At 33.8% G+C, this 27,804-nt stretch overlaps 5 protein-coding genes and 2 pseudogenes across 6 annotated transcripts; 3 read left to right on the plus strand and 4 right to left on the minus strand.

Moving 5' to 3' along the window:
* The first annotated feature begins 974 nt into the window (after positions 1-974).
* LOC104720275 (protein neprosin-like) lies at positions 975-2,361 on the plus strand. The gene is made up of 5 exons (XM_087468543.1): positions 975-1,173; positions 1,377-1,495; positions 1,581-1,634; positions 1,739-1,885; positions 1,987-2,361. Exons 1-5 carry the CDS (start codon positions 975-977, stop codon positions 2,359-2,361), a joined length of 894 nt encoding a protein of 297 aa, XP_087324669.1.
* Positions 2,362-3,050: 689 nt separating this feature from the next.
* LOC104720276 (uncharacterized) lies at positions 3,051-4,153 on the minus strand. The gene is made up of 5 exons (XM_010438209.1): positions 4,115-4,153; positions 3,797-3,913; positions 3,620-3,705; positions 3,369-3,519; positions 3,051-3,203 (listed from the first exon to the last, which is right to left on the minus strand). Exons 1-5 carry the CDS (start codon positions 4,151-4,153, stop codon positions 3,051-3,053), a joined length of 546 nt encoding a protein of 181 aa, XP_010436511.1.
* Positions 4,154-5,136: 983 nt separating this feature from the next.
* On the plus strand, positions 5,137-5,952 carry LOC104720277 (F-box/kelch-repeat protein At4g19870 pseudogene; annotated as a pseudogene).
* Positions 5,953-9,741: 3,789 nt separating this feature from the next.
* Positions 9,742-12,338, plus strand: LOC104718547 (uncharacterized). The gene is made up of 9 exons (XM_010436311.3): positions 9,742-10,651; positions 10,768-10,919; positions 11,004-11,099; positions 11,195-11,257; positions 11,360-11,428; positions 11,517-11,619; positions 11,702-11,773; positions 11,856-11,944; positions 12,027-12,338. Exons 1-9 carry the CDS (start codon positions 10,183-10,185, stop codon positions 12,165-12,167), a joined length of 1,254 nt encoding a protein of 417 aa, XP_010434613.1. The 5' UTR covers positions 9,742-10,182; the 3' UTR covers positions 12,168-12,338.
* On the minus strand, positions 12,179-14,800 carry LOC104718546 (acetylornithine deacetylase). Of its 2 annotated transcripts, XM_010436310.3 has the most exons (10): positions 14,274-14,734; positions 13,793-14,037; positions 13,598-13,706; positions 13,380-13,518; positions 13,237-13,294; positions 13,125-13,142; positions 12,921-13,043; positions 12,678-12,831; positions 12,551-12,584; positions 12,179-12,466 (listed from the first exon to the last, which is right to left on the minus strand). In XM_010436310.3, the coding sequence occupies exons 1-10, from the start codon at positions 14,607-14,609 to the stop codon at positions 12,360-12,362; spliced, it is 1,323 nt and encodes a 440-aa protein (XP_010434612.1). In that variant the 5' UTR covers positions 14,610-14,734; the 3' UTR covers positions 12,179-12,359. The 2 variants fall into 2 exon arrangements, 1 of the variants encoding a protein (XP_010434612.1); XR_015568363.1 differs by lacking the exon at positions 13,125-13,142 and having other exon boundaries at positions 13,223-13,294; positions 14,274-14,800.
* Positions 14,801-20,469: 5,669 nt separating this feature from the next.
* On the minus strand, positions 20,470-20,581 carry LOC147935982 (uncharacterized; annotated as a pseudogene).
* Positions 20,582-24,896: 4,315 nt separating this feature from the next.
* Positions 24,897-25,731, minus strand: LOC104718548 (uncharacterized). The gene has a single exon (XM_010436312.3). It carries the CDS (start codon positions 25,646-25,648, stop codon positions 25,040-25,042), a length of 609 nt encoding a protein of 202 aa, XP_010434614.1. The 5' UTR covers positions 25,649-25,731; the 3' UTR covers positions 24,897-25,039.
* Positions 25,732-27,804: the final 2,073 nt, after the last annotated feature.

The raw sequence follows: 27,804 nt of genomic DNA on the forward strand, positions 1-27,804 counted from the left end.
AAAGAGATTTGATTTAGTAATTTTGTGAACAATCTAAACTTGTTTTTAAAGCTGATTTTTAACCTAGAATTTTACAAAGAGATTTAGATTTTCTTGTTTTAAATTTAGATAATATTTGCAGTGAGAACTGATTTATTTTACAGAAGAGTTTAGAGTTCTAGATCTGATTTTTAATTGCTTGAATCCTAATTAATTTATTGATTTAATATTTCATAATTTTCTGAGAAATTCCCTATGCCTAGTTTTTTGATCCCTTAATTTACAACAGTTTATTTTAATACTTTTGCATTGCTTTTATTAATTCAAACCATCTTGTTTAGCATAATAATAAAACTCTATAAATTATTGTGTAGACTTGAGTCTTTGTGGAATTCGACCCCTAAGTATTACAGTGACCTCTTAATTTGAGAGACTAGCTCAGGGTTTAATTTGAGCATATCAAATTTTGGCGTCGTTGTCGGGGACTCTTTGATCTACCATTAGATTTGAGTTTTTAATTTCATCTAAATTTTTCTTTTTATTTTCTACTTACACTTTTTTGTCTTTCCTCTCTTTGGTGTTTCAGGTGCATGCCTCCTAGACCTCACACAAGAAGCAACAAGACTGATCCTACTGTGAATCTTTCAAACCAAGAGTTGGGAAAACTTGAGCGTGAGAACAGAAAAGCAGCAATATCCTTGAAGATGGTTAACACAATCATTCTGGTTTGTGATGAGGATGGTGCTTTGAGAGATCAAGAGGGTCACTTGCGCAATGAGCAGGGCCAAAAGCTTGATGCAGAAGGTAATGTGATTGTTGAAGCTGTTGGCGACGAGCAGGCTGATGGTGTCGATCGACGCCAACTTGGCATCGATCGACACCCCCTTCCAGCAGACGAACGTGGAGCTGCCAACCACGTCCACAACCCGGTTCGAAGACAGGATCAAAACCGGGATCTGATCAGGACTATTGCAGACTTCAACAGAGCTGATTTGATGTATGAAAACCGCTCTGCAATTGTTCCACCTCCATTCCCAAGAAATGACTTTGAGCTAAAGCCTGCATACTTCCAGCTAGTTGGACAAAGACCCTTCTCTAACCTGCCAAATGAGAAGGCTCTGGACCATATTGAGCACTTTGAAGACCTGGTGACTAGTATCAAAGCCAATGAAGTGACTGAAGACTACATCTACTGCAAGCTTTTCCCATAATCACTTGCAGGAGAAGCATCTCAATGGTTGAAACAGTTGCCAGCCCGTTCTTTGACCTCTTGGCAACAAGTAAATGTGGCTTTCCTCAATTACTTTTATGATGATGCAATGTCAGATGAGCTGAGAGTCAAGTTGTCCTCCTTCAAACAAAGACCAGATGATAAGCAGCATCCAGATGATAAGCAGCACAAGCGCTTTTCAATCTCTACAAACCAAAGGTATTGAAAAATCAGTTTAGCAAGGCTTGGATTTGGCTAAATCACAGAGAAAAAGATATGATAAGCAGCATCCAATTCGGTTGGGCTGTAAGTATACTAAAAAAGCTAGCTGTCCATAAAAATCATTATATGTCGAGTAATAAACTTATGGCACAATTTATCTTTCTTTTAGGTGCATACAGGATTGTACCCAGATGATCGTCCAAGGCTAACAACATTCTGGGTGGTAAGTAATATTTACTTCATATTTCAATCCAATCCTCAAGCTTAATCACTTCAAATATCTTTGGTTTTGTTGTGTTCTTAATCAAATAAGTACACATTTAATAGTCAGATAGACACCAAAACGGATGCTGCAACACGCTATGTCGAGGAGGATATGTCCAAGTCCATAAAGCAATCTACCCCGGTATGGCTTACGATAAAGTTAGTGTTTTAAGCAAAAAACAATACGATGCGCATCTTCTCGTCGGTCAGGTAAAACAAAAATGAAGTAACTGAGTTAAATATAAATATATATTTAGCAAGTTATATATAATTTTAGCAAGTTTCATATAAAAACTGTATCAATCATACAGGATTCCAGAACAAAGAGCTGGTTATTGATGACCGGGAAGACCTTGATAGGCTACTGGCCCTCTCAAATTTATTCGAATGAAGGAGCATCACAAGTTTACTTCGGCGGGTATGCAGGAGGGCCAACTAGAGCTATCAGCCCTCAGATGGGGGCAGGGACTTTTCCGAGACAAGTAGGATTTCAAAACAAGCTAGCATGTTTCATGAAACAACTTAAAACTTTCGAAGACAACGGACTGAGCGATATTAATTGCCATGAGTATGAGGAATATGTGAAGAGTCCAAATTGTTATGATGTATGGTATCGTCAGTTTGAACTAGGCAGAGGAGAGACGCTCACATTCGGTGGACCTGGTGGGGAGTGTGGTATGATCTAATCAATGGTTTCAAACTTTCATCGTTGTTGTTCTTGTTGTTGTTATTTTCATAACAATTACTGCTAATTAATAAATTTGATATAGCAAAAAAAATTATATTTTTATATATTTGAGAAACTTTATAAATGTGAGCAAAAATTATCTCTTAAATATAAATTTAATCCATTTCTTCTAAAATTTCAACTAGTTTTTATTGTAAAGTTTAACAAAATCCAACTAATTAATTAATAAACAACGATGGGAAACAAAGATAAAGTAATTAGTCCGATATCTAGATTTCAATTCTCGAAAGACCACTCACTTTCAGTAAATAGTTTTAACAATTTTGTAGTTATGGTGCATAAGATTTCCAATTAAAAAAATCTCGTTACCTTTTATTCGTTTTGTTAGAAAATATATACTAAACCATACAAAATAAACTATAGTGACTTTCAAAAGAAAAGAAAAACTATAGAAAATCATTATATAACTAACAGTCAATATTTCTACATTCAATTTTTAGGAATTTTAATCTTCAGTGAATGAGAAAATACAAATTTTTTTATTAGAAGAAAAAATACATTCTTTATAACAAGACAAAAACACATTCTTTATCTATTTTTGTTATTAATTTTCTTTGATTATACATTACGAAATATTTTCTTTTGATTCATTTAAAGTAGAGAGTTTTGTATCCACGTGAAGTCTCTTTACACACTGAGGTTGGAAGTTACTTGAAGATCCTGTCTCGAAAGATGAAGCATTTCACCTAGTTCTATGTTAAGATCCACATTCAAGTCAAAATCTGCGATTTCATTATTCAAGAAATTAGATCGTCTTTGAGGTGATCTTTTTTCTGTAAGCTGCAAAAGAAAAACAAAATAAGAGTGGTTTTTGTTTTTAGTTTCCAATAAATTTTGGATTTTTGTCTTATAAAAGATGAGTGAACGTTTTTTTATACCGAATTTTTTTGGGGTTGAATGATATAATTCAGAGAAACAAATTCAGCGTTATTTTTCATAGATTACCTTGAAAACATTAGTAACAGATTCTGCTTTCCTTTTTCTAGATATTGTTTCTTCAGTTTTTTGTTCTTTTTGGATTCCATCTACCTCGTCAGTGCAGTCATAGCAAGACCAATTATTAGGAATCTTATCTACCGTTTCCATCATGCAATAACTACAATAACCAAAAAAATGATAAAAGATACTCAAAAATATAGATTTACTATGTAATTTGCATGGTTAAAAAATACGTATATAGTTTGGAAAAATATTACGTATGTTCCGCACCAACTTTGCAGTTGCAACAAGTAACAAGTGAATCTTCATATCCTATATTACCACATGTATCACAAATAGTTACCTGAAAATTAAATATCATTTATTATCATCATGTTAATAACATGCATAAGCTAAGATTTAACAAAATAACTAAAGAGAAAATCATTACGTACTTCTCCTTCAGAATGAGACGACTCATTGTTATCATCGAGGATTTTAGTTTCTACGACTCTTTTATTTTCAACATTATCGCCATCAAGCTGCACAAACGATTTTATTTGGTCCTCATTCTAAAAAAACATAAACCCTTTATCAGTTTCATTTCTCTATGAAAAAAGATATATTCTTCCACATCTATGATAACATATGTAAATAGATAACATATATATGAAAGTATGAAACATTCGATAATTAAAGCATTTACTTATGAGGAAGATATTTCTGTAAAATCATATATTTTTTAAGTCATATGTGTTTTTGGAGGAATATACCGGTGTAATCTGAGCATACTCATTAGTGTTTGAAACCATAGTTGATGGTATATATTGTTTCTCAACAAATCTATTGGAGTCCAAATCCCTGAATCTTATTTAAAAAAAAAAAAAATCCATTAATGAAACTCAAACACAAGTATTCAACACAATTAAAGGAGAAAAAAAAAATCTCTATTGAACAAAACTCAGTGATCAATCTTTCAAATCTATATTTTACCCCTTCATATAATCAAATTATAAGATTAGAAAAAAAATTGGAAAGATCACCCAATATCCTAATTTTCCAATATACAAAATATTTTAATAAAAATAAGACAAAAACTATAATATCTAGAAATTTGACATACTTTTCACTTGATGCAAAGAGAAATCCAAATCAAAGTGAAGACAAATTGATGAATTTGGAAGAATACTTACAGATAATACAAAACAAAATCAAAAGTGATGAGGAAAGAGGAAGAAGAAAAACCATATTTAAAGACCAAAGTTAGAGTCAATTATCTATGAATTATTTTCTTTGTTATGCAAGCAAAGCAATTTGATGATTGTCTATATTTTGATTCTCTGTTTTAGGCAATATATTTAGATGTATTTACTTGTTTTTCCCTTGATTTTCATTTCTAATTTTCTTTAATAAAATTTACTCCAAATATACTTGTTTAACTTTTAAATATAAATTGATTGAAGGCTCTATCTTTATTTTTATGTGTTTTGAATTCTCTAAATAAGAGGACGTAAATTTTTGATGAATTTTGTATTTACATGTGTAACCTCACTTATGTAAATCTTTTAACAATATAATAGACACATATCTTGTAACGCCACAAGTATATTCATAATTAGTGTTAAGCTCTACAAAAGCATTCCTTATTGACTCGTAAAAGACTATTATTTCTCGAAAGGTGTCGAGATCATGTTTTATGATTGGTTTACAATTGTCATTATATGAATAAATGCATATTGTATAAGTAAAATAAAACATTATTGTTATAATAGTTGACTCGATTCCGTTTCGAGATATGCATCCGCTAGCACCCCCGGTAGTTGTTGGTTCAGAGATTTATGTAGTCGGAGGACAATGGTCACCGTCCTCAGCTGTGCGGGTCCTAGATTGTCGCAGTAACACTTGGCGTGATGCCCCTAGCATGATCGTACCCGGGAAGTTCGCGAGGATATGTGTCTACGATGGAAAAATCTATGTAATGGGAGGTGGCCAAGGGTTAGATAATGAATCATGGGCGGAAGTATTTGATACAAAGACGCAGACTTGGGCATGCCTCCCCGATCCGGGTACTGAGGTACGCAAGTGTGTACCTCAGTACACACTTGCGGAAAGATTTGAGGAAAGATTTACGGAGATGGACGGAAAGATTTACTTTGAAAATAAAGACAATACGATGTATGCTTATGACACAAAGCAAGGTAAATGGGAATGTGGTAAAGGCGTTATTGCAACGTTTCCGATGTCAAAATGTGTGATAGAGAATGTATCCTACTCCTATGGTCTACAAGGTCACGGGTGCTGCTGGTATGACATTAAGTCTGGTGTATGGAAAGAAGTGAAAGGGTTAGAATTAATAAAAGACAAGGACAAGAGGAGGGGTTGGAATAATCTTGGTAAACCTAAAGTAGTTAGCTTTGGTGGGAAACTCTTGCTTCTTTAGGAAGTATGTAGGAGCTTCAATCCAAATTATAGGAAGAAGATTTGGTGTGCGGAAATTGGGTTGGAAAAGCGTGATGGAGGTGAGGTTTGGGGAAATGTTGAGTGGGTTGACGTTGTGCATAATGTCTTCACATCATGTCAGCTCTTGCGTTTTCGTGTTGTCTCGGTTTGATTAACTTGTTGTATCCAATGTATGTTCCAGTACTTTTGATCTTTTTTTTTTTTTTAATCCTTAACTTTGGCAAATTGGATCCACAGTTTGGTCTTCATCATTTTCCATGAATGTCTGACTGCCGCTCGAGTTCTATGTTTTGAGGAAATAAAAAGCTATTTGTCAAAACTGAAACGTCTTGTTGTCTTTATTGCAGTGACATTGAAACTTGGAAGCTCATGTGAGAAATTAGCAACTTTTTTCTATTATTAGAGTCTAACACTGCAGAGTTGAGCGTCCATTAATCGAGAACAAAATGGTAAAGAGCAAAATTGGATTGTATAGCCATCTTGGAACTCTCCTAAATACATCAGGGTCTTTTAAAAAACCCATTTATTTTGCTATTCAATAAACCAAAACCTATATATATATATATATATATAGTTTCTCTAATCTGATACAGTTCCACAAAATCATCCGTGTGTCTATGGACATCCATGTAGAACTACCAGAGAAGAAGAGGAAGAGGACGAAGACGACTAAGCAGAATTCGTCTCCTTCCTCTTCACCATCTCCGACTTTTTCTTTACTCCCTTGTGAATCCAGATTCATTGTTTTTGTGTTAACATGCGGGTGACTGTGTCTTTCTTTTCCGATCACGAAAGATCAAAATCTGTCACACTTGAGTTCAGTGTAGTTGTGTCTTGAAAAAGTTGGAACAATCTTAATTGATAAATAAATCAAGCCACAACCGAACTATAGGGGCTTCTGTGAACGTAAAAAAACAAAAAGGTAGAGAGCAAATTGGTTAATAAAGTATTTTACAACCATCTTGGTTTTTAAATAAATAACTACATTATAAACTAGGTATCGGGCTTCACAAAATATTAATAAAATATTTTTGGTGGAGGAACTTATTTTAATAAAATACTTATCACAACTTTTTCTAATATATATTTATGGAGTATTTTTCAAAAATATTATTTCATGTTGTTTATTTTTAAAAATATTTATTTACTAAACTCTATTCTTTTAAAACAAATATATAGATTTATAAAAACGTTATATTTGAATTGAAAATAAAATTTGAAAATTTTCAAAAAAAATAACAAATATATAAATTTCTAAAAATGTGAATATTTAAGATACAACTGTTTGTAATTAAGAAACAAAACTCTACATTCAACAAATGCAATCTTTTAAAGATACGTCCGTAAAAAATTTCTGTCAAAAATAAAATAAATAAATTTTTGAATGAAAAGTTATAACAAAAGTATGCAATTATTTTTAGTATTTATTCAAATTGCTATTATTATATAGATTAGCCCATAAATGTATGAAACCAGAATTAAGAATCTTTGATGTTTACTTATTGTGTTCACCTTCATTCATCAGATACTTTTTATGTTCACTTTTTACTCATTGCATATGACATGTTTTCTTACGAAGATATAAGTTACATGCAATGAAAGAAAATTCATGATGCATATAAAAACCATGTCAGACAGAGATATATCTATATATATATATATATATATATATATAAGCTACATATACACACACTTTGTAACGTAGGTACATATTTGTGCCTTAAGATGTAAATGCCTCTTACGAATATACATTTTTACAAATTCATATATATTTTGAGGATTCGTGTATAAAGTACCCTGTTTTTTAGAAATCGTTATACACTAGTCACACAGTCGGGGCGTCTAGCCAGAAAATTGAAGATTAAACAAGAATTAATAGGATATTTGTTTTAGAGTTATTTTATTAAATTAATAATAAAAATAAAATATATAAAACTAAATATACGTATAATTCTTTTTTTTTTTGACTGCATGTATAATTTTACATATGTTAAATAAAACATCAAATAAAATATAATACTATAGTATTGTCTTTAAAATTATGGTAAACACATAAAAATATAATATTTTTTTTGTCAACTATTGAGTCACAACAGGCCGGTCCATTAGCCAAATCCCTACGTAGCGGGGCTCGATCCATGGTGTGATGGTGTCTTGTGCATTAAAGACTTACCATTGACCACTATACAAATGTCACTTCACATAAAAACATAACAAAAAATTTTGTACATTAATTATTGTAAAACATCACAAACTCTTAATTTAAATATCTAAATAACAAAAAAGGTATCTGAATTATATTTGGCTCCAAAAATAATCCGTATATAAAAAACTAAATGAAAATAATTAAATTAGACGGATTATAATCAAATTAGACAAACATAATTAGATAATAGATGCTAGACTAAGATTAGTCATTAATCGAAACATAGAGAATGAATTTAGCGATTTTACATAGTGTAATCGATGATAGGCCGAGATTTTTAAAACAGGATAAACATGCAATCTACATGATATATATACATATATATATATATATATATATGAAAAATGCCTTCCTAGATACATTTTACTTACTTTCTTTTCTTGATGACAAATTTCTTAAATATATTTATGTGGTCATGCGACTCATAGATCGTCCAGTAGACATCTCCCTGAGGTCTTCTATGAGCTTTCTCCCGAGATACAGATTTTTTCCATCAGAAAACCAAGACATGCTTTTTATGAAAATGCCTCTTTTATAAACACCATCAGGTTCATTCTTCTCCTTAAAACATAGTTGAGCTCCCTTCAGGGACAACTCTTGTGTATCCTGGTCGATCTATTGGGACAAAATTCAGTTATATAAAAAAAATAGTATAAGAGCTAAGAACAATATGAAAAATGATAGAAGTAATGATTGCCAACTACTTCAAGGATAAGCCAACACATGGCCACACATGCAAACAATATAAAGGTCTTGTTAACTACGTTAACTATAGACATCACATAAGAACATGCATAAACAAACATGTGTTATGTATACAACACCATAAATATTTACCTCAAGTGTTTTCTTGGTCAGAATCCGGCGTTGACCAGTGTTAACCGGCATTGACCGACGTTGACCAGAAATAAACATCTCTCAAAATGATACATAAGGCTAGATTGGCAAAGCGGAGAGGGGAGCAACAACGGTAAGCAGCTGGAGAGAAGCGGAGAGCAGAGAGCTCTGAGCGGGGTTGGGAGTTGTGAATATATATTTTTATATATTTTTTTTAAATAAAATGTTTTGTTTTGAAACAAATTTATTTATGTAAATTTTTTTAAACTATCAAGAATTATATTAAAGATATTATACGTAACATTAGCGATTTTGGGAATTAAATTTAAACAAATATTTTGTTAAATATATATTTACGTAGCCTGTTTTAAATATATATTTTTGAATATGTTAATTTTAATTTTGAATAAGGGAATATTGAAAGCATATTCTAAGATATTGTTGATTATTTGGATTCAAGTCAAATATTTTTTTACCATAATATTTTGGTTTCAAATTTAATATATTTTAAACAATAATTTTTAAAAAATAATAGTCCATACTCTCCGATATTCAGCATGATAACGCAGAGCATATTAGAGCAGTTCCACTTTTTTAGTCACACGTGTGAGAGATGTAAAAAAATTCTTGATTGGCGTTGAGAGTCCACGTTACCACCACAACGCTAATAAAAACGCTTTGCCATTCTAGCCTATAGTAACATCTCTCAAAATAAACATCTTATGGGAAATCACGTTTTTCATATTAGCCCTCGTCATGGTATACTATCACGGAGTCATCGTATACTAATACTTTTCTCCAATTTTTTTTTTTCAAACTTATCATTCAAATTTTATTGATTTTAATATTTATGTTTTTATGATCCTATATTATTTAACATATTTATGATTATACTATATTTAAAATAATTAAATCTAAGCTTAGTTGATTTTTCTTTTACATATTTCTAAATTCTGACATGATCTTTCTCATCCATATGCTATGATGCCAAGCCCATTAGCAAAAATTTCGGCCCAAGAAACGAATGGGTAACGTGTAGAGACATGCAAAATACAAAGTACAAATCAAAATCAAGAGGTGTGAAGGTACGTAGTCAAGTTCAATTACTCGTCGTCATCCCAATTTAAGTGGTCTCTATTACTAAACTCCTCATAACCGTTAGATCAACTCTGTCTTCTCTCATCCAACGGTTCAGATCTCTCCACTTATACTTGTTACATATAAAGAGACGTACGGTCACCGATCTCTCTCTCTCTCTAAATGAAGAAGAGAATCTCTCCGGCGAGATTACCGGCGTTATTCCGATCAATTTCGCCTGAGAGCTGTCGCATGTTATAAATGGGTCTTCCTTTGTTATCTTGTACTACCACAAGAGTCACTCTCTCTTCTTCTTCGTCTTGGTGTAGTAGTGGAAGCGGTGGGTTTAGGAGTAATAGACTTTTCGATTCTCCGGCGAGTTCGAGATCGGATTTTCAGAAACGTAGAGTGAAGGGAATCTCACGTTTAAACGGTCTTTCGTTAGAGAAACCGAGGTCGATCAAACCGCCGTCGTCTTCATCCGCTGGACAGAGCAGCGGTGAAGTGATAGACGACGGGGATGCGGCGGCGCGTGGTTTAGCTGTTACTTCTGTAGATGTAACGTCTGTGGGAAGTTTCAGCAGCGGCGAATTTGTTGGCGGTGGTGGTGGTAGTTTAGCTGGACCTTCCGGTGAGGTAACATCCGTCGGTGAATTTGTCGGCGGAAGCGACGGAGATTTTAAGGCCTGGGATAAGATCGGAGCTGTTCTTAAGTTGAGTTATGGAATCGGTGAGTCACGGTGTTGATTGATCAACTTTGCGGAAAATAAAAAAAAATGATTCCTTTTATGAATTTCAAAATTGGAACTTTAATCAAAATTTGAAACTTTTTGAGTTTTTGGTTAGGAATATACTGTGGGATGGCTGCAGCAGGGAGATTCATATGTGAAGTAGCTGGGATTGATTACACAGGAGGTTTCAATGCTTCTTTAGATGCAATTATTGCTGGACTTGGTTATGCTTCTCCTCCAATTATGGCTCTTCTCTTCATTCTTGATGTAAGTAAGTTTGGTTTTATGAAGGCTGCTTTGGTGTTTATGGAGAAGATTTTTTTGATTGTTTACTGCTCTGTTTCGGTTTAGGATGAAGTTGTGAAATTGTCCCCGCACGCTCGTGCTATTAGAGATGTTGAAGATGAGGAGCTTCGAGGCTTCTTTCATGGAATGTCAGCTTGGCAGGTGAAGAACGTTAACAGCTTCTTTCAGTTCTTGAATCTTTGAGAAAGAATGAACAAGTACTAACCTTTGAGGCTTTCTCTTTTGTCTTTCTTTAGTTTATCTTAGTAGTTACTGCAAGTTCAATTGGAGAAGAGCTCTTTTATCGCGCTGCTTTTCAGGTTTTGTGCCTTATAGTGAATAATCTTCAGTTGTTCTTGTTCCTCGGGATTTTTGATTTCTGTCTGTGAAGTTTGATGTTTTCGGTGTTGGTTTTATAACAGGGTGCACTAGCTGACATATTCTTAAGGGGCACAAATCTCATCTCAGATTCTCGGGGAATGGTCGCTTTGGTATGCTTTCTTCTGTTCTTGCTTGTTTCATATCTGTTCATTAGACTCGTATAACTTTAAGTTGACTTCATATTGTTGAAATTTTCAGACTGGAATCTTGCCACCATTTGTACCTTTTGCTCAAGCATTTGCAGCCACTATTACAGCTGCTCTCACTGGTTCTCTCTATTACATCGCTGCTTCCCCTAAAGGTTTCCCTCAAATCTTATAACACTTGCTCATGAAACAGGACCTTTTTAACTTGACTAATTTTTGTTTCTGTATCTCTCTTAGATCCAACTTATATAATGGCACCAGTCTTGAGAACTCACTCTGCCCGGGAGGAGCTGAAGAAGTTATTTGCAGGTACGTACTTAAACTTGTTATAAGGGTTTAGATATGTTTCACAACCAAACAGTTGAAGTATTCTCTATGTTCCTTTTCGCAGCGTGGTACGAGCGAAGACAGATGAAGCAAATCTACTCTCCGTTGCTTGAAGGGCTTTTGGGTCTATACCTCGGCTTTGAATGGATTCAGGTTGTACTTCTTCTATTCAATCATTCTGTTTTGTAACATGTTGACATTAAAATAGCTGAAACCAAACTGAAAAATATTGCAGACAAACAATCTTCTTGCTCCTATCATCACACATGGTATATACTCGGCTGTTGTATTGGGGAATGGTCTTTGGAAATTACACCATCATCAGCAAAGACTCAGGCTACGCGTTCAGCAACTTGAAACTGAAGGTGACAACTGAAGATAGATAAATAACTGGATAAACATTGTCCTTTCTTTTTAAATTTTGTAAAGTGTCTTGTGTATTGAGCCACCATTGACTTGTACAAATAGATAGAAGCAAAGTAAATGTATAGAACAAAATAGTTAATAATAATAAGAGAGTGTAGCTAGCTATGTGAAGCTTTTTATTTTTTGATCTCCTATCTGATTTTTAGTCTTGATCAAGTTGAGATATGATCCTAACGAAGACATCAAAGCCTTGGCACATGTCTGTAAGAAGGCAGTATTCGTTCTTTGCATGATATGTTGCCATGAGACCTGTAGGAAAAATTTAAAAGAGATGAGGATAAAATATGAGGAAATTTCGAAAAAGGAGAGAATCTAAGGAGGGTTTTGAAATACCGTATCCTGAAGTTTGCACATCGAAACCTTCATCCTACAAGACCATTATTCATCAATTAAGAATTAGTTAGTTGCAGGGAACTTTGAAAGATCAGACTTGAGTCTAAGGGTTTATCTAATGGATTACCTTTAGGTCTCGGATTAGAGGCAAAGTACCGGTGATCGAGTAAGGCTTCACGTATCCAACAACTTCTTCGGTTGCTTTGCATAGAACGTGAAAGCCAGGAGAATCAAGATTACAGGCAACTCCAGCTGATGCTTCATCAAAGCTTAACGTGAGCCTGCAAGAGAGAAGACAAAACTTAACGTGAGCCTAAAAGAGATCAAATGAGACAAAAGAATAGAATGAGGCGAAGACGAAAGTCCAAACCTTCCCCGTAAATTCTCATCTGGTAAGACATATTTTGAAACAGGACCACGGGTTTCGAGCTTCTCTATGTTAGTGTTTATGTCTTCAACATACTCTTGCAGCTTCGTCATCACTTCCTTCACGCTGCAATACAACCAAAAAACCATCAAAGTGTGTCTAAATGGATTGAAGAAACGATTAAGGACAAAGTGTGAAGAGACTTACTCATAGAAAGGAGTTAATCTGAAATCAGAAAGAACAGAGAAGAAAAGTAAGTAAACAAAAAAACAATTGAGACATCTCGATTTTACGGAATTTACAACTTTAGAAACATAACCTGACATCACCGGAAACGGTACATTCTCCAGGGATTTGGTTTATTCCGCCTGCTGGATCTGCAAAACCAAACAATTTCTTGGAGTAAGTAGACAATATTTAAAGTCATTAGGCATACATTATGCTTTAGATTCTTCAACTTACAACACCACTGCGTAGGCTTCATAGTGGATGGTGTTGCAAAACCATAAACTTTCTCTTGTGGGTGAGGTGGAAAGTCTCTGTAGAACCGGGTTTGGATCTCCTTAAGCCCTTCCATTGCTAACTCCATCGCGTTAATCGCCTTCACGTTAACAGAAGAAAAAGATCAACGCCGAGTTTGCAACTTAATCAATCCAAGTAACCATTCATATAGAAAATACCTTGTGAGCTAAACCGCTATGGAAAAGCTTCCCGGTAACATGAAGCTTCCATGGAATCATACCGCCAGTTCCAACACACGGCTGCTTATCCGCAGTATCAATCCAAAACCTTCATAAGAATACAGAAAGATGAAGTTACCCTCATAAGAGAACTCCCCACCCCAAAGATGAGACAAGAAAAAAATGGAAACTAACAAGGGTCCGGATTTGAGCTTATCAAGAAGTTTGTCTTTAACCAGCATGTCCACACCAACACCTGGAATGGAAGAGTTCTCTTCACTGGCGATAAAAACCGCTACTACGGTTGATTTCAACGCCGGTTTGTTTTGCCCGAGCCTTTTCATGAGTTCAGTGACAAGAGCAACGTGACCAAGACAATCTGTAGTCCCTCTACCACGAAGCTTATCACCATCTATGCTTAGAGAGAAAGGATCAAATTCCTAAGATCAAAAAACAGAGAGACTCATAAGTTGGATTCAGCCCTAGCGTACAAAATAATCCAAAACTCAACAAATCAATCCATAAACCGATGATTTAGCCCTAGAGTACACAAAAGAGAGAAAGATTTGAAATTTGGAACAATTTGCATCAGTTCTTCAGAACCCAGTATCAGATTTAGCACTAATTCTAATGGGCACCAATTAAAACTACGAAAACAGAGTTCAATCGAGATTACCCAGTCATCGGGGTTGGCAGTGACAACGTCCATATGCATTCCGACGAAAGATAAGATTTTTCCAGGAACAGATCCTGGGTACTCCACGATGAGATTACCTCTTCCTGAGTGATACGCCACATGATTGATCACCAGAGGACCACCACCAGTTTCTGTGCTGTAAGGACGGAGAGAGTCGAGGACGTGGTTTACGATTAGATCCTCTTGAGGGATGAGCTCCGGCGGATTGTTCTGGACCAACTTTGATTCGCCGATGAGTTTTGATAGGAGAGAAACGTATGAGTCTTTGCCAAGAGAGCCTAAGGATTCCATCAGTGCTTTAGAAGACGAAGCCATTGTTTGCACGCCGAAGATTGTTTTTTCGTTTTTCTTAGTTTGGGGTGTTCGACAAAACAAATAAGTTTCGGTTTGATTGTGGAAAATTGGTCATTTCATACCCAACCTAAGGTTTTATGTTCAATCCTACCTGTAGTTTGATGTTGTACAAATTCATACAGTAGCTACTTAAAATTTTAAATTCATAACCTAAGCTTGTAAAATTGTATCAATTTTTTTTTTTTGTCAATCCACTTGCATTCATTACTCAAAAGAGTAGGTTCATACAAGCAAAGTTAAGAGAATAAGAAACAAGGGCATTATTCCCCCAATACCACAACAACAATGAAACAAAGCTCAAATAAAGATAGTCGGCAATAGGTTCTTGAGAACTTTGAGCCAGAAACTTGGAAGGATCTTGGTACATGTGAGATCAAGATTGTCCACAAGCTCTTCCATGACCAAGTTGATGGATGAGAGATAGCCATTGTCATAAGACGTATTGGCGTTAAGGAAGGGGTCAAGGCTGAGCTTCTCACCGGTTTGAGAAGGTCTACACGGAGTAGAAGCTTGACATAATTTCGAGCAAGGTTTGGAATGCTCTGTTGCTTGAGGATGTCTAGTGGATTTGCCATAAGGTGTATAATGGTCTCGGATAATTCAAAACCGAAACCAACACTCGAACAACTTGAGTTATGGGTCAGAACACCATAGACATTAAAGCAATAGGGTTCAAAGGTCAGGGCCAAGAGGGTTACTATTACCAGGATTCTCAGGAGGAGCGAAAGACGCCAAAGCAACAATGGTGAATTACTTCTCAGATGGAAACCATAGAGATCATAATCTCGATCACACCATTGGCTAAGTATTGACGTCAATACAAGATATAAAGCATCGTACATGGGTTGAGATAGCATTAGGATTGGAGCCACCATTGTATGATCTTTTCCCCGAGGAAAGATATATTGAACATGATTAACAGCAGTGATCACGCGAGATGGAGGCAGAGGAGTGTGGAAGTTTCGGTAACCAGCGCTCCGTGGAGGCATGGTCATAATGCCGTTCTTCCTCACTCCGCAGAAGTAGTTAGAGACCAGAATCAAATTTCTCGATAGCCTAGAGCGTAGATGGAGAGTGAGCGTCAAGGGATTGCTTTGGATCAGGGGTTGGGGATAGCATTCACGGACCTCAATCACAGCTAACGAGATGAGATGTAGAAGGTGTTTTATCCCCTTACAATCAACACGAAAGAGCGATGTAAAAAGTCTTAGCGAATGCTCGGATAAATGAAACCTGGACTTCCCTGAAGCGTTTACTTCTTGAATTGTTAACGGGCCGACGACAAAGATAAGGCCCACCAAAAGAAGCCCAATGTTCTTTTTGGTTGACCTAGTTGTAGTTGTAGTGAACGCACGGCGGCGACAACTGTTCGGAGACGGTGAATAGATATTCAAGGTAATAGAGGCTTGTCCAAAGGAGGACTCACCTGCTAAACTCGGTGCCTCAGGGGAAGCTTTCTCAGGGGTGAATAAACATCCAGATCTGATGTGCCTCAGGGGAAGCTTTGATTGTGGAAACGGTACACCGGCTGAAGCGTTCAGAGGAAAGAGGAGGGGTTTCACTGGACACCACAAGCCTCTTTTAGCTCTGTCTATTGATATCTCGCCGGGATCTGAAGGTTGTTGAGGGGTTCGTAACCGAAAAAGAAATGGGGAAAAAAGTAAAGAAAAAACAGAAGAAACAAAAGAAACTTTAGCAAAAGGAAGAGTAGGTGGACCGGGATCCCGACGCCGGCAAGCAAAAGGTTCACTAGCATCGGAAGGGATTGGTAACTTTGGAGCCTCGATAATAGTGTCTGGGAGAGAGTTGTTTGTTTTTTTCTGAGTGTATCAATCTATACCTAAATCGTGACTCTGTTAAGAATTTCGTTAGCGATTGCTTACATGGATGCCACATGCTCAACAACGTTATTTTATGCAACAAAAGAAACAACAAAAATTTGACAAAACAACGTCGTTAAACTTTTCTTCTTCGGCCTCTAAAATCTAAACAAAGAAACAGATTTGGAAATTTTAGAAAATTTTGTTTTTTTTTATTTTATGCCCAGTTTCGTAAGTGTTGATCAAGATGTCTTCATCAGCTTCTGCCTATGTTCGATAGGGTGTTTATTTCTCCTGATTTTATGTATTAATCTAAAGGGGTTGGTGGAATTTTTATTCCAATTTTATGGGTTGTCGTTCGATTTTGATTTCCTAATTGCTTGATCTTATCTAAATATCAAGTTACTTGGATTTGTCTAGCTGGTTATGATTCGATCTTGTTCAAGACTTTGTTATTTCAATCTCAGAATAGTGGATATGCTGCTTATGCAAATTTGGATTTTTTTTTATTAATTCGAAACGCATTATCTCAAGTTGCTGATATCTTTGATTACATTATTATATTTAGCACAATCTTATTTCTTCCAAAACCTTCAGTTTTTTGTTTCCAAATGAAAACAAAACTGACAAAAAATATTTATGGCCTTCGTTGAGCAATTGAAGATAATGTCGAGAGAGAAGAACGAAAGAGAAGATAGGGTTGAAGAAGAAGAGCTAAATGACGTGGTTTTAACAGAAAAATTTGTCTTTTTTGTTGTATAAAACGACGTTGTTGAGCATGTGGCATCAACATAAGCAACTCTTGTGACTTGTGTGAGCCTCGTTCATGTTTGTCCAAGGTTTTATTTTGGAGTGTTACGTTATTAAGACTTCATGATTATGAATTTACAATGACATAACTCTTTTATGCTCCGAAGAGACATGTCATTTTCTAATGTCCCCCGGCAAAATAGATTTGGGTGTTGTCCCAATTTCTGATGATTTCGGGGGTTTTCTCTTCAGATTCCGCCTTCACAAATATGGATTTCTTGTCTTGGAGATTTCAACAAGTCCCAACACCAGATTTATATTCAATGGCGGATCAAAAAAATATTTTTATTTGGGTTATAATATTTTTTGAACTGTATCACATATATAAAAAAGACAAAAAAAAATCCAAAATATGTAAAAAGGGAGGATTGAACCTGGTTTAGAGGTGTCAAAGCCTACATATTTACTATATATGCTAACTATCACTCTAAGATTTCAATACAAAGATATCTTAATTTCAATATTTAAGGGGGGTCAATCATCTCATATTGTTTTAATTTGACATGTTTGAACGTATCGTTGATGCCTCAAAAGAAAAACAGATCATGTTTCATTTGATTATGATTCTACATTCTCCAGGAATTTGATTAATTCCGCCGGTGGATCTGCAAAACCGAACAATTTTTTGGAGAAAGTAGACAACATTTAAAGTCATTAGGCCTACATTATGCTTAAGATTCTTCAACTTACAACACCACTGTGTTGGCTTCATTGTGGATGGTGTTGCAAAACCATAAACTTTCTCTTGTGGGTGAGGCGGAAAGTCTTTGTAGAATTGGGCTTGGATCTTCTTAAGCCATTCCATTGCTAATTCCATTGTGTTAATCGTCTTCACACAAACAAAAAAAAGATCAATGCCGAGTTTGCAACTTCATTAATCCGAGTAACCATTCATATAGAAAATACCTTGTGAGCTAAACCTTTATGGAAAAGCTTTTTGTAACATGAAGCTTCCACGGAATCATACCGCTAGTTCCAACACACGGCTGCTTATCCGCCGTATCAATCCAAAATCTTCATAAGAATATACACACATAAAAAAAAAATTCATTCATCCTCCAATGTTTTGTTCCAAACCCCCCTAAAATTGATCAATCAAAACGGAAACTAACAAGGATCCAGATTTGAGCTTATCAAGAAGTTCGTCTTTAACCAGCATGTCCACATCAACACCTAGAATGAAAGAGTTCTCTTCACTAGCGATGAAAATCACTACTACCGTTGATTTCAACGCATGTTTCGTTTGCCCTAGTCTTTTCCTTAGTTAAGTGACATGATGCAATCCTAGAAATATCAACTCATCAAGAATTGGTTCAAGGAAAATCAAGATCAAATTATAAAGAAGTTTCTAGAAGACAATCAATTCATGGCTACATCAAGAAAGTGTCTAGATACAAAGAACCAATATCCATCAATGATGATTGATAAAATCTCTCAAATTTATTCTTGATTTATTTATGTAATTAATTTTATTTATTTTGTATTTATGTTATTGATTTGTAAATTGAGCCAATATAAGCTCATGTTTCCTTTCATTGTAAAGATATAGAATATTTTTGGATAAATAAAAGAGAGAGTTTTCTCACTTTGAAGCTTAGGCTTTTGTTTTACTTGTCTTTTCTATTGTGTGTGATTCCTTTAGAAAACAAGTTGAATTTTTATCTTTGTGTGTGATTCACTTAGATATTGATTTGTGTTCTTATCACAAAGTCATTCCGCAACTTTGTGTGGCGAACTTCGATCCATCATTCATCTTCATCCTATCCGAGTTAGTTAGAGAGGTCCTTTAGACCAGCTATTGACTCACCCCTATTTTGGCTCACATCATTTTGGTATCATAGCTAAAAAGCTCCTATCTCTTATTGTTTCATTTTAGCTTAATTTGAAAAAAAAAATTCATTTTTGTTTTATTTAAATCGTTTAAAAGAAATAGTACAAAAAAAAAATTCTTTTTTATTTGCTGAATTTCAGTTTTATTTTAAAAAAAATACAAAATAACTTTGTTTTGATTTGTTGAATTTCAGTTTTATTTGGAAAAAAAAATTTGCTTTGTTTTCATTCTATTTTTCAATATAAAAAATGCAAACTTTGGTTTTAGTTTTGAAGACAAAACCTTTTCAAGAAGGAGAGAGTGATGCAATCCTAGAAATATCAACTCATCAAGAATTGGTTCAAGGAAAATCAAGATCAAATTATAAAGAAGTTTCTAGAAGACAATCAATTCATGGCTACATCAAGAAAGTATCTAGATACAAAGAACCAATCTCCATCAATGATGATTGATAAAATATCTCAAATTTATTCTTGATTTATTTATGTAATTAATTTGATTTATTTTGTATTTATGTTATTGATTTGTAAATTGAGCCTATATAAGCTCATGTTTTCCTTCATTGTAAAGATATAGAATATTTTTGGAAAAATAAATGAGAGAGTTTTCTCACTTTGAAGCTTAGGCTTTTGTTTTACTTGTCTTTTCTATTGTGTGTGATTCCTTTAGAAAACAAGTTAAATCTTTATCTTTGTGTGTGATTCACTTAGATATTGACTTGTGTTCTTATCACAAAGTCATTCCGCAACTTTGTGTGGCGAACTTCGATCCATCATTCATCTCCATCCTATCTGAGTTAGTTAGAGAGGTCCTTTAGACCAGCTATCGACTCATCCCTATTTTGGCTCACATCATGGCAAGAGCAACATAACCACAAAATTTGTAATCCCTCGACGATGAAGCTTATCACTATAAAAAAATATGAGTTAAAACCGAGAGAGACTCATAGTGTACTCTTTCACAATTTTGAATCAATCGAACAAAAATATCCAAAAGTCAACAAATCAATCCATAAACCGATTAAACCCTAGAGTACACAAAACAGAGAAATATTTGAAATTTGGAACAAACTAGTAACAAATTTTGTACTAATTCTAATGGGCACCAATCAAAACCACAAAAACAGAGTTCGATCGAGAGCATCCAATCATCAAGATTTGTAGTGATGACGTACATATGCATTCCAACAAAAGATAAGATCTTTCAGAAACAGATATTGGGTACTCCACAATGAGATTATTCGGGATACAATATCCCATATTGAAAGTTGAGTAGGATCTTAAATGGTATATATAAGATATGAGTATCTATACTCATTTTCAATTGGTTTTTAGTTGGAAGCTGACAATATAATATGGTATCAGAGCATAATCCTCACATGCTCAGCTCAATCCACAATCGGCCCGACCCAATAGATGGCCTGCCGATTCATGTCCAAACATACCGAAATTGATGCTTAGAAGAGCCTTCATCTCAAGGAGACGTATTCGGAGTACAATATCTCACATTGGAAGTTTAGTAAGATCTTAAGTGTTATATATAAGATATAGACATCTCCACTCATTGCTAATTGGTTTTGAGTTGTAAGCCCACAATTTAACATAGATTACCTCTTTATGAATAATACGCCACATGATTGATCAGCAGAAGACTACCACTACTAGTTTTTGTGCTACAAAGACGGAAAGAGTCGAGGACATGGTTGACGATTAAATCCTCTTCAGAGATGAGTTCTGATGGATTGTCCTGGACGAACTTTGATTCGCCAATGAGTTTTGATAGGAGAGACCCCTATGAGTCTATGTCAAGAGTGCTTAACTATTTGAGGAGTGCTTTAGAAGACGTAGCAAATGTTTCACACCAAAGGTTGTTTTTCCGGTTGGGGGTTTTCACAAAACAAATAAACTTTGGTCTGATTGTTGGTGACTTGTGTGAGTCTCGATCGTATTTTTCCAAAGTTTACTTTGGAGTTCAGACGTTTTTGGGTGGAGTGTTACGTAATTATAATGTGTGTATAGCAATTAATTAAAATTTTATACGAAAGTAAATAAATTGATCAACGATTAAAAGAGATATTCAAAATGTATACGATTACTAATACTTGTAGATTAATTACTCAATAATCGATTAATAATACGATAATCATTCAGTAATCAAGTACTAATACAGTAATACGTATCCTACTATATTAATTGAGAAGTATAAATATGAAACTAACCTTAAAATGTGTAAAAAATTACATTCAATTACCATTAGAAAAGCTGAATTAAGCTTAGTTAATTAATTAAATAAAAATAATTAATTAAAAATAAAAAACGATGGCAGATCAAATATAAAAATCTAGAAAAATATATATATATTTTCTCTCTCTAATAAATTATGGACGAAATTACTAAATATATTTTTTAAAAATATAAACCAATCAGAATTTCAAAAAACTAAGATTTTATATTCAAGTACACAATATAATTATTTTAAATAATTAAATTTCAAAGATTTTGTTAAGATTTCAAATTATCATTTTCCTATCATCTTTATTTTCTTTTATTTACAAATTGTTTGGAATTTTCATATTATACTTATGAATTATGATTAATAAAATGCAGAATTTTTTCTGCATATGTTGTGATTTGAATTTTTTAAAACAAATATATATATATATATATATATTACTCAATTTATAAAAAATGTGTGTTTTAATTTCCATATTTGGGGTTGGTAAAACTAAATTTATATAGATGATAAATTAATAATTTTTATTTTTTCATAATAATAATATTAAATTTACTATTTCATATTTCACAAAAATATTGATGCAAATTCAACAAACAAACAATATAAAACTGTAATATACGCCAACAATAAAATACTATAATATTCTAAAATAATAAGTATTCAAAAAGACTAATAGATTTAATAAATATTCTCTTAAACAAAATAACTTTACAAAACAATTATAAGTTTTATTATTATATTAGAATTTTTTTTTAATGTTAACCCGTGCTTAAAGCACGGGATATTTCCTAGTACGATTATTATAGGAATACTAATATTCAAAATTTGTACGTTTACTAATACTTCTAGATTAATTTATATGGTTACTAATACTTGTAGATTACTAATACTAATAAGTCAGATGAAAGATACTACGCCCACATTACAATAACGTATACGATTACTAATACAGTAATACTTGTAGATTACTAATACTAATAAGTCGGATGAAAGATACTACGCACACATTACAGTAAAAGAGTTTGTCATTTTCTATGAATGTTGTGTGCCAGTGGTAACACTTATTTTTCCTTACGCTATACAAGTATATAATCCACCAGGTAAGATGTGTTGCAATATATGGTCATTTTTGCAAGGCTTGCATTCAAATCCAGTGGTCGGACGAAGCATGGGGCTAATGTTATCTCGTTTCATTAATATTACTTTACTGTTATTTTTTAAACAATATGAAACCATGAATTTGATAATAAAAAATGTGAATATGTTGTGAAGTAGACATTATGAACAAATAATGCGAAGGGTTAAATTAGGACAGAATTCTACTATTTTCACATGATATAATTAATAGTTTTAAACTATTGATTCCCAACTTCAAATGGGTCATACGTCATATTTGTCAAAAATTGTAACAAATGTTTTTTTCTATTTATGAAAACAAAGGTGAAAAAGACAATGGATGATTGATATGGGGATTCGAACCAGCTGAGGAGAAGAAGACAGAATAATTAAAGAATCCTATCTCACTGATTCAGTGGACTGTTCCTCTCACAGACGCCAAATCCCTAAATCCCTTTTTAATTTTAGCATCAAACATTTGTAATTTATTTGCATACCAACAAATTCATATCTCAGTTTTGCTTTTACGGACACGAATCTTGGTCGGTATATATCTCTGTCCTCTTCGGTGTGTCTCGCTTCATCAATCTTCGAAAGTAAAAAAAAAAACAAGTAAACAGTGTGTAACATTTTCTTTCTTCAGAACCCTAATAACTGTTGATAAATGATAGATGAAACCAAGTAACCTAATAATGAAGGTTTTAAATCTTCACTAGATCTCTATGTGAAGGGTTTTTTTTCTTCCTATTTAACTGAAGCTAATTTAACAAGTTAGGACTGAATTTGAATATGATCCTACGTTGTAGACCAGTTTTATTATTATTTTACAGTACATTTACAATCAATGATTGATGTAAATATTAAAAAGTTTATTAATCGAAAACCCACATGTTATATATGTATGTCGAATACATTTACCAACCCTTTATTAAATAAAGAATATGTATAATGCTAGAGATGGTAAGGAAGCGGGGACCAAAACTAGAAGAAACAACATAACTCCAATTGCTTAGTTTTAAATGTTTTTGAATTTCACATGTGGGGGTCCAAGACAAGATAATGTCAAATTCAATTCTTGTTTTTTTTACAGTTTATGGTAGTGTATACTTTTACTAATATTCGGGTTATAATTTAATATAGTGCTATATTGAAAAGGAAAATAAAAAAATCGAAAGAAAAAAGGAAAAAAAAAGGGAAAAAATGGATGTGGAGACAGAAATAGATCTGAGTAAGAAGAAACATGCAACGAATTAAAAAGAACTCACATGCCTTCTCTATCTCTTCTTCCATTTCCAGGTGGTCCTCAAATCTTCTTTCATTTTTTGGATTTCAATTGCCTGTACCCTAATTTAGATCATATATTTATTATTGTGACGTTCAATTTGTTCTATGTACGTATCTTTTATTATTATATCGAATTGTGAGTATTTATAGTATAGTATCAACATCAAAATTTGTATGTGGGAAAGATGAGAGAAATACTTTTATTCGATCAAGTTTTTAATTGATTTGTATTTATCGTTAAACTTCTTTGTTATTCAATCATTTATCATATATAAAACATAAAGTGTACTTTTAAAATTATGTGTTGCCTTGTTTATTACTGGTTGCCTCTGTAAAACACATCAAATTTTATCAAAGTTCTTTTTTTTTAACAAAATTTATCGAAGTTCTAATTAATTATTTTATCAGCAAAAATTCGGATCTTTATAAGTTCATAATCCCTATAGAGTCGAGGACAATAGCAGGATTAATTTAATTTGCTACATTACATATATTGTGAGTAAAGAAAACGAACTAATAGATAAAACAGATAAGAGGCTATATGTAGTTCTATCAGAGAACTTTAGTGTAGACAAAGAAAACTCGGAAGATCTGCCACAAATGATACTTCCGACCGTTTGCCAAAAAAAAAAAAAAAATGATACTTCCGACCATGTGAAAATTCGCCATTATAAGATCCATACATAGTTTTAAATATATAGTTAAATATTTAATCAAAAAATAATGCATGTACAAACTAGTACTTAACGTGCCATGGGACTAAACTCATTTCTATATATAGACATATCTTTATCATTCCAGTACTTCAGAACCCTAAAGCATATATATAGAAATAGTAAGAACAAATATTCTTTTTTGAAATGGGCGAAAACATATTGGCATCTTATCCTCTGTTGAAGAACAGTTAAATTGTTTAATTATATCTAGTTTGAACAAAACATAGTTTTGAGCATTCCGAAATAAACTACTGCTAAGGTTTATTACTTTTCAAGAAGAACCTTGCTAAACCAAGTATATCATCGGACAGAAAATACAAGCCGGTTCGTTGTATGTCGCTTTTAATCAATGAAATTAAGTAACTAGTCTTTTATCTCTCTCTCTCTCTCTATATATATATATATATATATATAAACTTATTGTGAAGCTAGCAAGGAAACAACAAAGCATGAAATCGAATGAATTTAATTGTGATACATAATTCAAGCCAAATTGAATTCAGAATTTAACAACAACATGTAATTAAGATTTAAAGAACCTGTGTGTATGAATTGATATTAATGTGAGAGCCTCGAATGTCACGGTGGATTTTGCCCTAGTCGAAGTTCAAGATCAAGCTCATCCACCGATGTACCTGTCGTCTCTTTCATCGAGCCAATGCTCTCATCGTCTCCTGTTGAATATTCTATAAGCCGAGGAGGAACCTCCCCCGGAGAATTCAACACCGAAAACGGAAGGTTGCTCGAAGGAAACGAAGTCGTACCATAAAGATTCACCATATCACCGGAATTACCAAAAATGCCACTAGGGTTTTGCAATTGGTAGAAATGAGACAGACCTTCAATGTTACTCGCCGTGGATTGGATTATAAGTGTCGTAGGCAACGGCGGAGCACAAGAGTTGAGTAACGTCCCGCCGCCGCTCCTAGATGCAGCCGCAGCGGTGGGACCTTGGTGAGCCCTAGATGATGCGCGGTCACGGCGGTGGACATTCATGTGACCGCCTAAGGCTTGAGCAGAACGGAACTCCCGGCGGCAGAAATTGCAAGTGTAAGATCTTGGAGGCCATGTGGTACCAGAGATGTTACCTTTAGTGTCTTGCTCGAAGGCTTTGACTTCCCAAGACTCATCATCTTCCTCCGATTCTTCAATTTTGTTAGGGTTCCACATCCATGCACCACCGTTCATTCAAGGATGAGTTTTCTATAAAAAAAAGGGAAATCTCAGTAGAGAAGATGAATAAGAAGATGATGGGGTTGGTGGATAATGATGTAAATAATAAATATAAAGATGGACCCGAAACATATATAGATATGTCACTTATCTTCAAGTTATCATTTTCAGTAAATGAAAAAAATATAATTTAAACTATATTTTACTGACAGCAAAGTTTTGATTATCACCTTTTAATTTCAACAATGTAATGTTACAAACATATTTTTACTGAAGATAGTAACTAAAGTTTTTTGATCATCTTCTTTTCGTTACAAACATATTTTTAGCAACTATATATTTGTTAAAAGAATAACTAAAAATTTGAAGTCTGATTTGTTTATTAATTAGTTGCATATATTTACGCCTTTTCAAAATTTACATTACAATACATATATTTACGCTTTAAATGTGTTCATCTTCCCCTGTCAAAAAAGAAAGATGCTGTTCCTCCCCTATCTTAATTGGTACTAAGTAATAAAAAAGGACATTAAGTCCCAGATTGGGATTGCTACGCATCTAACATAGGGAACCCAATTACAAACGAAAACAGATGCAAATTATATAATACTATAAATAGGTGAAGATTTAAAGAGAAAAAGTTGGTTGTGACTTTGATGTCCTATGTAAGGTTAAGACAAAATTTGTTTACTTTAAATGGTGAGGCAAAGATCTTAGCTTTGCGTGATCACTACTAAGATTCTCTTGTTAGAATCTGACAAATGACTTGTGTAGCTTTACAGTGTCACATTATCACCATATATTTTCGATAATTATCCTACATATGGTGACCTACAATAAGACGAAAACAGAAGAGCTGAAAAGGATAGGCATTGATACCCGAAAGATATTTGCCATATTAAGTTACATTAACATTTCTTTCGTTGGGAATCTAGTTAGAATTCAACTAGATCACTCTTTCGGTCGACCATGTTCATCTTATTTGTTTTGTCATCTTTTTCAATTTACAACTGGGAATGTATAAAACATGATATTGTATAAGATTTTATTGAATTTAAATATTTTTGAATTTTGAAATGTTTGAGTGAGCTTTTAGGATATTTGATTATTTGTAACAGTTCCTGTTTAATTTTTTAAAATATAGATCTTAATTACATAGAAATTTGTTTTGAAATTTTTTTTGGGTTTTAAAATACATGTAAATTTAACATGGTCTCGGTGCAGATGCACTTGTTGCACATGTCTATCGTCGTCTCTGTTTTTACGTTAAAGAAAAAAATTGAAATATGATTTTGTGAGATTTTGTTATTAAAACTTTAGATGATTTTAGACATTTACAATACGTGTATTTGGATTTTAATTTATTATATAGTATATGATTACAATTCTTTTTTATTAAACATGGTAAAAAAGGAAAAAGGAAGAGTTGATATAGGCCCATTAGGGTTTGGATTTAGCGAGAATATAAATATATATGGGCGATTTGGAAAAGTGGGCACGAGAGAAATCAAAATCCCTAGGCAGAGACAGAAAAAATCATCGACAAAGATGTCTTCCTCGGCACGACGCGCGTTCGAGAATCCGATAGCAATCAGCTCCAATGATTTCATCAAGATGGAAAATCGGGTGATTGGGGATGGTCCGCCACCGTCTCCGGAGACCATTGGACGCGCCTACGAACAAGTTTTGAATGAAATCGCCGGCGATGATATGGAATTCCGGGGTCGTCTCATGGATAGAGCTTCGGCTAATTTCAGGGTTCTATACAAGGTCCGAAACCAAATTAGGCGTGCTGAGGAAGCAACGAGCGGAGATACCTCATCGAACTCGGTAAGTAGCAACAAGGTGAAGGCTGATGAGGTGGACGTGGAGAAGGAGGCTAGTGAGGACACGGAGAAGATGATCTAGTAACACTCCCTGAGTTTTGAGATCATGATGTGGGACTTACTTGGCTTGTTTGTTTTTAAATCGTGTTTTTTTTTTCCATAATATTAAGTTCAACCAAAGCCTTATTGATTTTAGGGGATGTATTGAAAAGCTATTAACGTAGCCTAACTTATTAAATGGTTTAGATTCCGTCTCGTCCTTAGTTCTCATCGTTGTATTCTTCAATGCATAACTTTCATAACATGAGCGCCGATTAATAATAATTAGTGATTGATGTTTGCTTT

The sequence above is a fragment of the Camelina sativa genome, chromosome 10 (genome assembly GCF_030686135.1).
Source record: "Camelina sativa cultivar CO46 ecotype springtype chromosome 10, ASM3068613v1".
Lineage (NCBI taxonomy): Eukaryota > Viridiplantae > Streptophyta > Magnoliopsida > Brassicales > Brassicaceae > Camelina > Camelina sativa.

Excerpts from the sequence above, each read along its gene's own strand:
- LOC104718546 (XM_010436310.3), bottom strand. The coding sequence starts at position 14,609 with ATGGCTTCGTCTTCTAAAGCACTGATGGAATCCTTAGGCTCTCTTGGC. Across the intron at positions 13,707-13,792 it reads AAGCTCAAATCCGGACCCTT|GTTTTGGATTGATACTGCGG; the intron begins GTTAGTTTCCAT and ends ATTCTTATGAAG. Across the intron at positions 13,295-13,379 it reads GAAGCCTACGCAGTGGTGTT|ATCCAGCAGGCGGAATAAAC; the intron begins GTAAGTTGAAGA and ends TTGGTTTTGCAG.
- LOC104720275 (XM_087468543.1), top strand. The coding sequence starts at position 975 with ATGTATGAAAACCGCTCTGCAATTGTTCCACCTCCATTCCCAAGAAAT. Across the intron at positions 1,174-1,376 it reads GACTGAAGACTACATCTACT|CACAAGCGCTTTTCAATCTC; the intron begins GCAAGCTTTTCC and ends GATGATAAGCAG. Across the intron at positions 1,635-1,738 it reads GGCTAACAACATTCTGGGTG|TCAGATAGACACCAAAACGG; the intron begins GTAAGTAATATT and ends CACATTTAATAG.
- LOC104718547 (XM_010436311.3), top strand. The coding sequence starts at position 10,183 with ATGGGTCTTCCTTTGTTATCTTGTACTACCACAAGAGTCACTCTCTCT. Across the intron at positions 11,100-11,194 it reads ATGGAATGTCAGCTTGGCAG|TTTATCTTAGTAGTTACTGC; the intron begins GTGAAGAACGTT and ends GTCTTTCTTTAG. Across the intron at positions 11,429-11,516 it reads CTCGGGGAATGGTCGCTTTG|ACTGGAATCTTGCCACCATT; the intron begins GTATGCTTTCTT and ends TGAAATTTTCAG.
- LOC104718548 (XM_010436312.3), bottom strand. The coding sequence starts at position 25,648 with ATGAACGGTGGTGCATGGATGTGGAACCCTAACAAAATTGAAGAATCG.
- LOC104720276 (XM_010438209.1), bottom strand. The coding sequence starts at position 4,153 with ATGGTTTCAAACACTAATGAGTATGCTCAGATTACACCG. Across the intron at positions 3,914-4,114 it reads AGTATGCTCAGATTACACCG|AATGAGGACCAAATAAAATC; the intron begins GTATATTCCTCC and ends ATGTTTTTTTAG. Across the intron at positions 3,204-3,368 it reads CTGTTACTAATGTTTTCAAG|CTTACAGAAAAAAGATCACC; the intron begins GTAATCTATGAA and ends TTTCTTTTGCAG.